This window comes from Ascaphus truei (genome assembly GCF_040206685.1).
Source record: "Ascaphus truei isolate aAscTru1 chromosome 12 unlocalized genomic scaffold, aAscTru1.hap1 SUPER_12_unloc_1, whole genome shotgun sequence".
Taxonomy (NCBI): Eukaryota; Metazoa; Chordata; class Amphibia; order Anura; family Ascaphidae; genus Ascaphus; species Ascaphus truei.
Genome location: NW_027453837.1, coordinates 122,161 through 132,500, shown reverse-complemented (window position 1 = coordinate 132,500; position 10,340 = coordinate 122,161). Strand labels below are relative to the sequence as shown.

At 47.1% G+C, this 10,340-nt stretch overlaps 1 protein-coding gene across 1 annotated transcript in view; it reads left to right on the top strand.

Moving 5' to 3' along the window:
- The window catches only part of LOC142473426 (histone H4), a 407-nt gene extending 197 nt beyond the window's left edge, over positions 1-210 (top strand). Inside the window, exon 1 of the mRNA XM_075580669.1 lies at positions 1-210. This exon is cut by the window's left edge and continues 197 nt beyond it. Coding sequence (XP_075436784.1) covers positions 1-138 — 138 coding nt within the window. The 3' untranslated portion in view covers positions 139-210.
- Positions 211-10,340: the final 10,130 nt, after the last annotated feature.

Genomic DNA, 10,340 nt, shown 5'->3' with positions numbered 1-10,340 from the left:
CTCAAGGTTTTCCTGGAGAATGTGATCCGGGACGCGGTCACCTACACCGAGCACGCTAAGAGGAAGACAGTCACCGCTATGGACGTGGTGTATGCTCTCAAGCGCCAGGGCCGCACTCTCTATGGATTCGGAGGCTAAACGGTGACACTTCTTACCAACTGATGATACGGAATTCACATTCATTTAACCCAAAGGCTCTTTTAAGGGCCACCCACATTCTCCTGTATAGAGCTCTGGTTACACCGCCATCTTATTCTTACCCGTTTTCATGTTGCTGTCTCTGACGGGACTCAATATTTCATATTGGAAACGGGTTAGAGAAATACAAATCACTACAAAACCACCAATATTGTGACAGCATTTTGTTACAGCGCTTTATCTACGATTCTTTTCTATGAATTGACATGTACACTCGTGAGTTATATAAACTTTGCTATTCTCCCTTCATGCTATTAACTGCTCATTCATAAAGCAAACTACAAATATTGGTTTCACTTTTCGATATAACTTCTCTGAATTAGAAGTGCCTGCACTTGACATAGATTTAAATACGTGATTTTAATTGCTCGATCCATATACACATTTTTTTACATCACACATTGGTACAATCTGCAAAAGAAAATGTATCTGATAAATGCCTTATCTGTATTGATTTTTAACCGCTATGAAAACTATTACATTTTTATAGACTTGCATAAAACAATGACAATGTTTGAGCATTCATTCATTATTATTTTGCTGTCTTTTCTGCTCTTAAAACAGAATCCCCAATGCAAATGTTTCATAAAATAGTCACTCCTTTTATATTCCATTAAATAGTCCCATATATTGGGCATCATGTATCAGCTTTTGTTGAGAAAAAAATGCAATCGGATTTTCTTTAGCACTTTCTGTGACTTTTATGATTCTTTGTCACAACTGTAAATCTCATACATATTGAACACGTTTTTTAGTTTTATGATCATAAATACAACCCCGCATTTCATGTGTAAAACACTCGGTTTGGGGATCTCGGAACAATTATACAGAGAAGGTAAAAAGGCGCCAAAGCTTTACTATCTGTCATTCAAACAAAGACCACACGGTGGCAGTATTGTTTTGGAAATGATCTGGATTCTGGAGACCTGGATTTTTCACAATGATCTGAATCAAAGGTTTCACCTCCAGATATTTGTGTTTAAATTCGTTTTGCGGATTCCCTTTAATATAATTAGTGAATTAAGTTGAAAATCAACAGGACTCTAGCATCACTTCTTAAATCGCACAAATATGTGTACTGATGTGGGGGCTGAAACTGCCAAAGATGCCACATTTCCCACACAATCTATACAGGGAAAACGCAGCAGCACCAAAATAAAGGCAGCAAAACACACACACGTGTGTAACTCACATTAACATGAAACACTTGGGGTCTTCCTTACTTTTGTGAACAATGTTACTAAATCAATCTGTTCAATTAATTCAATGATCCTTTGTTTTTTTTATTTCAGTCACACTTTATCTCAAAGATTATCACGGAGACCAGAACGTAACCCCGGGATCAAGGCACCAGAACGGACAAAGCGTTTCAATAAAGAGAATTTATTCTGGCCGTATCCAGCACAGCACAAACTCACAAACCCCTTACACTCCCCAAAACAGGGAATACAGGGGAATTCTAGGTGCCAGGCGTCACTTCCAAGGCTCCCCAGGGTTTGCTCCCACTCCTGTGGGGTTTGAGACTGCAGCGCTTTCAAACCTGTTTGCTTTCTGAGACTCTGTCCCGCAGCGCGGAACCGTTTTCACATCTCCCGCTGGATGAAGCTCCCAGCGACGTGTGAAGGTGTCTCTGGCGCAGCCTTGGGGCGCACCGCTTAGTTCCCTGCACGCTGGGATCACACTGACCCTGAGCGCTGCTGGGTTACCCTTACATAGAGTCCCCGCTGCTATAGGAAATCGCTGTAGATGGAGCTGCGACCATCATGTGTGGATACTGCATGGGAGACAGGACGTGAGGTCACATCTGCATTGGCCAATCATGGCTGGGCGCGGGGTGGGTGAGAGTTAAAGGGCTTTTGGAGAAATATGAACGTCCCTGTGGGAGCAGCGCCTGTCAGTGGGAGCAGCGCCTGTCAGTGGGAGCGGCGCCTGTCAGTGGGATCCTGGCAGCGGCTTCCCGGCCATCAGGAATATCTCCCATGAGCATCGGCGATATCTCGGGATACAGCGCAATGCTGCACTTTTAGGGTGTTTGATCGTCAGCCCGATCTCTTCCCCAGCCACTCTCCCTTTGTTCCTGCCCCTCTCCTCCCCCTCCACTCCAAGCAATAGCAGTTCTCCGGACATGTGGGCTGCTCAGTGGGATTCTCAGCCCAATGTACAGAGACCCTGGCTGTGCTTTATATATGCACACACAGTGTATACTTTGGTACAGTTTACAACACGAGAGTAAAGAATTACAGTTACAGGGTATGGAAGGGGTTGCATGGCACATTAAACTGGGGCAGCTCCAGGGTCTGGTGACCAGATGAGCCCCAGGAAAGGACAGGTAGGTGGGAGGGATGGGGTCCAGAATACTACAGGTTAAGCCTGGTCCCAGGGGTGTGTACTGAGGCCTGGGGAACTGTGATTGTTTCCACACACATCAGGCACTCTGATGGGTAACCACCCTATCTCCATGATTTGCTATGGAGACAGGAATCTAGAAACAGGGTGGCAGATATCAATTCCACAGATCTTTTCTGGACTGGCATGGAGATGGACTAAATGGTATTCTCTGATGTCATGCCAGAGACACCCAAGACAAGGCTGTGTGCTTTTCTGAAGCAGAAGATTTAAACTTGCCTGCTTGCAACTTGTTTTCAGCACTGCCGGAAATCCTGATCCTCTACAAGAGTGGAAGCTGCTCCGGGTAAGCCATTTCTGTGGCACTGGGCACCTAGGACTGCTAGGATTCCCCCTGTATTCCTGGTTGGTGCGAGTATAGCTCTGTTAGGAGATTCTGTGCTGTGTCTGATGGCTACTGCTGAAATAAACACCTCTTTATTTGATCGCTGTGTCCTGTCTGGCACGTGATCCAGTGAAAGAGTCCTGGTCTGCTGTGGCAACTATTGTTAGTAAGCAATATGTAACGAGAACTATGCTCCCCTCCTTACTATCCGGCGTCACCTGTTTCATATATTGTTCTCAATCTTGCTCGCCCAATGCTCAAAACACATTGTTCCCTCCCTCAGTGCCTTGTTTTGATTGTCCACTTCTCAAGTGTTTCAAGATTGACCTAATTCTTGTTGTAATAGTTTGTGGGTTGCTCCCTTCCCCAGCGGTCCCACTCTGTATTGTTTCCCACCTCTACTTCCATGGCATTCCCAATGCTTGGTTTCAAGTACTAAGCAATGTAGTGTCCCTCAATTATTCCTAATCTATTGTAGTGGGGAGATTGTCTCCTTCCCCTTTGTTTCCTAATCAGATTGTTCCCTTTCAAAGTGTTCATAATCCATTGTTCCCCAGTGATTTCCTAATTCATTGTTCCCATCCACAATACTTCCAAATTCTGATTGTCCCCTTCCCAGTGCTCTCAAAATTTACACCTCCTCTCGCAAATACTAACATATGACTGTCCTTATTAAAATGATTCTCCCATGCCGCTCTCACCTCCAACCCACCCCTCCCCTACCCACCTTCCCCTCCTTCTCCCAATTCCGCCCACACATCGGAAGACAAGGCTAAGGCCTAGCTGTCCAGAAATCTCATCTACCAGGCCTCCCCGGTGTAAGTAATTTCGGATGAAACCATAGAGTCTAAAGGGTCTCCACCCAGCCCGCCTTCACTGGAGACCGTTTTCGGACCCGCCCCCAAGGGTCTTAAACCCCACTAACCGGTCCTTTACTAAAGACCGGTTCAACACCTTTAAGACCCCATTAGGGTCAACTTTCCTTTCTTTTCCTAGCCGCTGTTACTGTCCCAGCGGCCCCTTACCCAACCCTCCCCCTCTGCCCATTTTGGCTGTTTCTCTCCAGCACTAGTCCAAGGACAACACACGCGGTACCCTCTGGGAGGTCATTATGTCTCACCAAAAAGCACTAAAAATTGTCTCCCTAAATGTGAAGGGCCTACACAACAAGAGAAAGTGACGCCTGGCCCTCCAGGAGATAAAGAATACAGGGGGAGATGTTGTTTTCCTCCAGGAGACGCGCTTCACGTCTCAAGAACCGCCTAAAATATTTCAACACGCGTTCCCATTGAGCTATTTCTCATCATTCAGCAGCAAACGCAGAGGGGTTGCCATTCTGATCCGTCAGGGCACCCCATTTAATTTAACAAAAATTAAAGAAATTGACCCACAGTACCTATCCTCGCTACTTATTGCAGGTGATCTTAATATGGCTCTCAACCCAAAAGAAGACAAATCGAGCCACCCAGGACGACAACACTCCACTAAGTCTCAAAGACTTCGGGAAAAAATTCAAGGACATTGTTGGGGACTTTTCTCTGGTGGACATTTGGAGAACACAACATCAGGGGCAAAGGGATTATACCTTTTACTCGGCTCCTCACCAGTCTTATTCCCGTATTGACTACTTTCTTGCTACCAAGAACATCCTAGAGGCCACCACAGACTCAGACATCTGCCCAATTACGTGGTCATATCATGCCCCTATCACCATGACCCTATCCATTCCATTTGGGAAAATTATCTCATATAGCTGGAAACTAAACGATTCCCTACTGAACCACTCCGGGACAGTGCTGGAACTCAAAAAATCCCTCAGGGATTACTTTAGAATAAACAAAGGCTCTTTATCTTCACCAGCAAGCCTGTGGGAAGCCCATAAGGCGACAATCCGAGGAAATCTTATCTCGATTGCCTCCCACCGGAAAAAAACTAAACTCAAATTAACTAAAGAGCTTACAGACAAAATAATCAATTTAGAGCAGCAGCATAAAAATAACCCCTCCCGGAGAATTTACAAACAATTGACAACTGCTCGAAACGATTTAAGAATAACCCAATTGGAAAATGTAGAAAAAGCTCTTAGATGGACGGGTCAGAGGTACTATGATAAAGGGAACAAGGCCGATAGACTTCTCGCTAGTAAGCTACGAGGAATACAGAAAAAGTCACAAATAACGGCGATCAGGAATAACTCTGGTGAACTCCAATACAACGAAAAAAAATAGCAGAGGAATTCACCAAATTCTGCACCAAATGATATAACTTAAGAACCCAATCTGCTAATTCTAGTATAACGAACTCGGCATTAGCCGCTGATTACTTATCCAATTGCAATCTTCCATCACTAACAGAGGAAGAAAATACTTATCTAAATGCAAAAATTACGCTGGACGAATTAGAAGTGGCCGTTAGGGCCTCAAAGATCTCCAAGGCGCCGGGCCCTGATGGTTTCACAAATGCATACTACAAGAATTTTTTCCCCATCTTGTCCAAACACCTATTAAGCTTGTTCAACTCATTCTTAGAAGGGAGTCCTATCCCATCCACAATGTCGTCCGCAAATCTGGCGATAATACTTAAAGAAGGGAAGGACCCCACCCAATGTGACAGTTACAGACCAATCTCACTGTTGAACAACGACCTTAAACTATATAGTAAAATTTTGGCGAACAGACTTAACCCTATCCTCCCGAGACTAATACACAAGGACCAGGTCGGGTTTGTCCTGGGCCGACAGGCCTCAGACAATACACGTAAAATAATTAACTTAGTAGACCATGCCCACCTTTCAGGCTCAAAGGCGATGCTATTAAGCCTAGACGCAGAGAAGGCATTTGACAGGATTGACTGGCTATTTCTAGACCAAACACTGATAAAATTTGGTTTCGGAGACTCGTTCTTAAAGGGTGTTCAAGCACTTTATCAGAACCCTTCTGCCTCAGTACGACTCTCGGGCGGAGGCCTTGAACGATTCCAAATCAAAAATGGTACCCGACAAGGATGCCCCCTATCCCCCCTCCTCTTCGCCCTCACGATTGAACCACTGGCATCTAAAATAAGACAAAACCCGAACATCCAGGGAATCCCTATCGATAAAGCGCAATACAAAATTTCCCTATTCGCTGATGACATCATTCTTACTTTGACTAAACCCCTAACTTCCCTCCCTAACCTTCAGAAGGAACTGACGGAGTTTGGTAAGGATCAGGATACAAAATAAACAGCGACAAATCAGAGGCTCTAAATCTTAGTCTCCCAGATCCCGAAGTCAAACTCCTCAAAACTAACTTTAACTACAGATGGTGCCCTTCATACATTAAATATCTGGGAATTAATGTGTCAAGGCACTACCGGGATTTATACCGGGATAACTACCCGAAGTTATGGGACAAGATCAAAAAGGATCTAGATCAGTGGGAAGGTTACCAGATATCGTGGTTCGGTAGAATGATATCTACTAAGATGAATATACTGTTGGGTAGAGATAGAGACTCGATGTGCCAAAATGCCTTCTCTGCAAGCCTGCCTCTGGAGCCTGGACAGAGGAGAGGGGCATACACACAATCTTAAACTACAGGCCTCACGTTTCACGTGGGACGTCTGGATAAGATGTAAATACAAATATGGCCTTACCACCAAAAGTTCCCAATTGACCCCCATCTTTAACAATCCGAAGTTCCCCCCCAGGATGTGGATCTAAACTGTTCGATCAATTCAACACATGGGGTATAGAGGCGATTGCAGACCTACTGAGCCTAGGGAGGCTTCTGAGCTACCAAGAATTGAGGACCAAATATAAAATTAGAGAATTGGACACATTTAAATACCTCCAAATCAGAAACTTTATTAGAACAACATGCCCTCTCCCAGAATACCCCACTCTCACGACGTTTGAACAACTTTGCGAGACAAAAACCCACCAGAAATGTCTAATCTCGGACATATATGGTGCTCTAGAGCGCTCCTCGACCCCCAAAGAGCATGATTATATGCTCAAATGGGCAGCAGACCTGAATATAAATATACACAGAGAGACTTGGGAAGAAATCTGGCAGGCAGCCTCAGAGACCTCCCTATGCACTACAATAAAGGAAAACATTTATAAAATTATGTTTGGCTGGTATCTTACCCCAGCACGATTAAACCAGATCTACCCTCTGGCATCAGACCTATGTTGGAGAGGCTGTGGTCATAGAGGGGACATGGCCCACATCTGGTGGACCTGTCCAGAAATTGTGAAGTACTGGGCTAAGGTCCAAATTTTGATAAAAGTGGTCACTGACCTGGAATTACCTATCGAACCACTGACCTACCTGTTGGCCGCACCAATGACTGACATAGTCCGGCCAACCAGTAAATTAATATCCTTCATTCTTACCGTGGCAAGATGCTGTATTGCGGCCTCCTGGAGGAAAACAACCACGCCGGCACTGGGAACGATCAAAAAAAGAGTCGGCGAGGTGATGATCATGGAAAGGCTTACCGCTATCGTGAGACAAAAACTCCCCGCCTACGAGGACATCTGGGAACCGTGGATTTCCTGCAAAAGGGTCAGACAACCAGCTCAAACGAGACAGAGGTCTACCCCCTCCCCAGAAGTGAACTAAAACTACCTGCGAGACCACATCCCCAACAGCCAGATGGGACTCCCAACCCCCTCCGACCCCGCCCCCCCTCTCTCCCCCCCCTCACCCTTCCAGTCCCCCCCCTGCCTTCCCTCTCTGAAGGCACTCCCCCCTCTTTACTGACAACTGAGGTTGTCAATCTGTTTCCCCCCAAAAAAATTGTTGATTTAAAAATGTTAGGCTTTATCGCTTGTTGTACCTGCATACATATCTAAATGCCTAATAAAATTATTGAAAAAATAAATAAATGATTCTCCCATTAACTGTACCTATAAAACCCTACATAGATTGCTCCATTATTAACTGACACCTCCATTAATTATCCCCACTAAAATTACCACTAACCCTTGATGAACTACCACTGTTCAACCCAACCTCACAAACCATAATCAGTCCATCACCAACTATCCTCTCCTCCGCCTCATCCTATCACAGTCTCACATAATAAAGGGGAAGCTCGGCTCGCTGCCCCAAAACTGTGTGTAATGGCTGCCTCTGTGAGACTCATTTGGCCTGTTTATAATGTATTGAGTGGTAACTTCTTCTAGAAAAGATCTATTCCCTGTGTGATCCCGGGGGATGTGTGTAAAGGTTCTGGTCTCCTGTGACAGGCTTTTTATCTGGTGGATAGTAATGGACATCACTTGGCCCAGTTCTGAATCTCTTGCGGGACTTTCATTTCTGAGTAGTTCGTGATTTCAAGACCGCAGGACCGATAGTTCCATATATAATGAGCATAGTCCAGTGCACCTCTCACCGGAGTTCTATTGTGCCCAGTTCAGGGCTCTGGACAAAGGAGGCGGGGCACCTACATGGAGTTCAACTCCTGTCTAGACCTTCACAGCCCTCGGTGGGTAGCCAGATGCGGAGTCACCTCGCTCCTAGACAGGATGGACATCGTCATCCGTGAACAGTTTTTGCCCAAATGTGTACCGGAGTTGCGGGAGTGGGTCATAGAGCATAAGCCGAGAATGCACCAGACGACCGCCATGATGGCAGATGATTTTGTGACCATGCGGCCACAGTTGGAGAAGTGGGTCCTGACCCCCGATCCAGTGTCAGAGACAACACCACCTAACGTAGCTGACCCTCCCAAGGCCACTAAGCTGGGATGGAACAAGTGGAGTGCCGGAGGTGCTGCAGCTAAAGCCTGCAGAGTTTGCCCATGAGCGCCGGTGCTACCAGTGCAATTGGCTAGGTCATCTGCGGGTGGACTGCCCCAACCCACCCTGCTCCAGTAACCCCAATATGGGGCAATGCTCACAAGCAGCGAGACCAATCCCCTACGTGAGATTGGCCCCAAAAGCATAGCAAGTGGAGGCCGTGCAGAATGTGCAGCAGCAGACCTAGCAGCAGCAGTCAACGATGCAGAAGTGGATCTGGAGGGACATGGAATCACAGCCATCGGGCTGGAATACAATGATGTCCGCCAACAATATTTGTGCCCGGTTACCAGAGGCCATCTCCGGGTGGCCGGCCTGATGGACACCGGTGTTACGGTAATCTGGTGCAACCTGATATGGTCAGCCGAGAATAACTTCTCCAAGGCACGGGGATGCCGGTGAGAATGCTGGACAGAGCCCCCAAGTTATTGCAAGTTGCCCCGGTGTGTTACTTGATTAGGGCACTAGTAGAGGAGTCTGGGATGTCACAGTGTAACCCGGCTTGGACACCAACATCCTGCTGGGCAATGACTTGGGGCACTTTATTTGCTCCTACTCTGAGGAGAATGCACCAGTGGCTGCGGTCACCCCGAGCAAAAGTCAGGCAGTTGCCCAGGTGGAAGTGCCTTTGGCATTGCCGCACACCACCCCAATTATCTCTCCCCAGCTTTTGGAGCCAAAGAGAGCTGAAGTCCCGGTGGACACCAAGCAGGTAAGCCAGCACAAGCCAGACATTTGTCCTGAACCCTGTCCCAACATTTCCTCTGACTGTTTGACAGGGCCAACCTACCAGAACTGAGCTAGGAGTTCATGGACATTGTGTGATCGGACCCCAAACTGGAGGGCATGATACTTCGGGCGACCGAGTCTGAATCCAAGGGTGTGTCCCATTGGTTCCTTTGGCACCACAGTGTCTCATAACAGGAATCCAAGAGTGCTCTGGTCAGATCAGGGACATTAAGGTGACAGATAGTTGTTATTCATGAGTATAGGGCACAGTTGATGCAGATATCCCATGTGATCCTGCTGGTAGGGGCATCAGATAGTTACTCATACTAGAGCCCGGCTACTACAGACTTTCTACTCACCGGCGTCATGACAGGAGGTATTGGTGTTCTGCCATAACTGTAATCCTTGCCAGCTAGTGGGCAAGTCGAGTGACCACACAAAGGCTCCCCTGAGACCGCTACCAGTGATCGGTGAGTCCTTCCAGCGTGAGGTCACATCTGCGTTGGCCAATCATGGCTGGGCGCGGGGTGGGTGAGAGTTAAAGGGCTTTTGGAGAAATATGAACGTCCCTGTGGGAGCAGCGCCTGTCAGTGGGAGCAGCGCCTGTCAGTGGGAGCGGCGCCTGTCAGTGGGAGCGGCGCCTGTCAGTGGGATCCTGGCAGCGGCTTCCCGGCCATCAGGAATATCTCCCATGAGCATCGGCGATATCTCGGGATACAGCGCAATGCTGCACTTTTAGGGTGTTTTCCCGTCAGCCCGATCTCTTCCCCAGCCACTCTCCCTTTGTTCCTGCCCCTCTCCTCCCCCTCCACTCCAAGCAATAGCAGTTCTCCGGACATGTGGGCTGCTCAGTGGGATTCTCAGCCCAATGTGCAGAGACCTTGGCTGTGC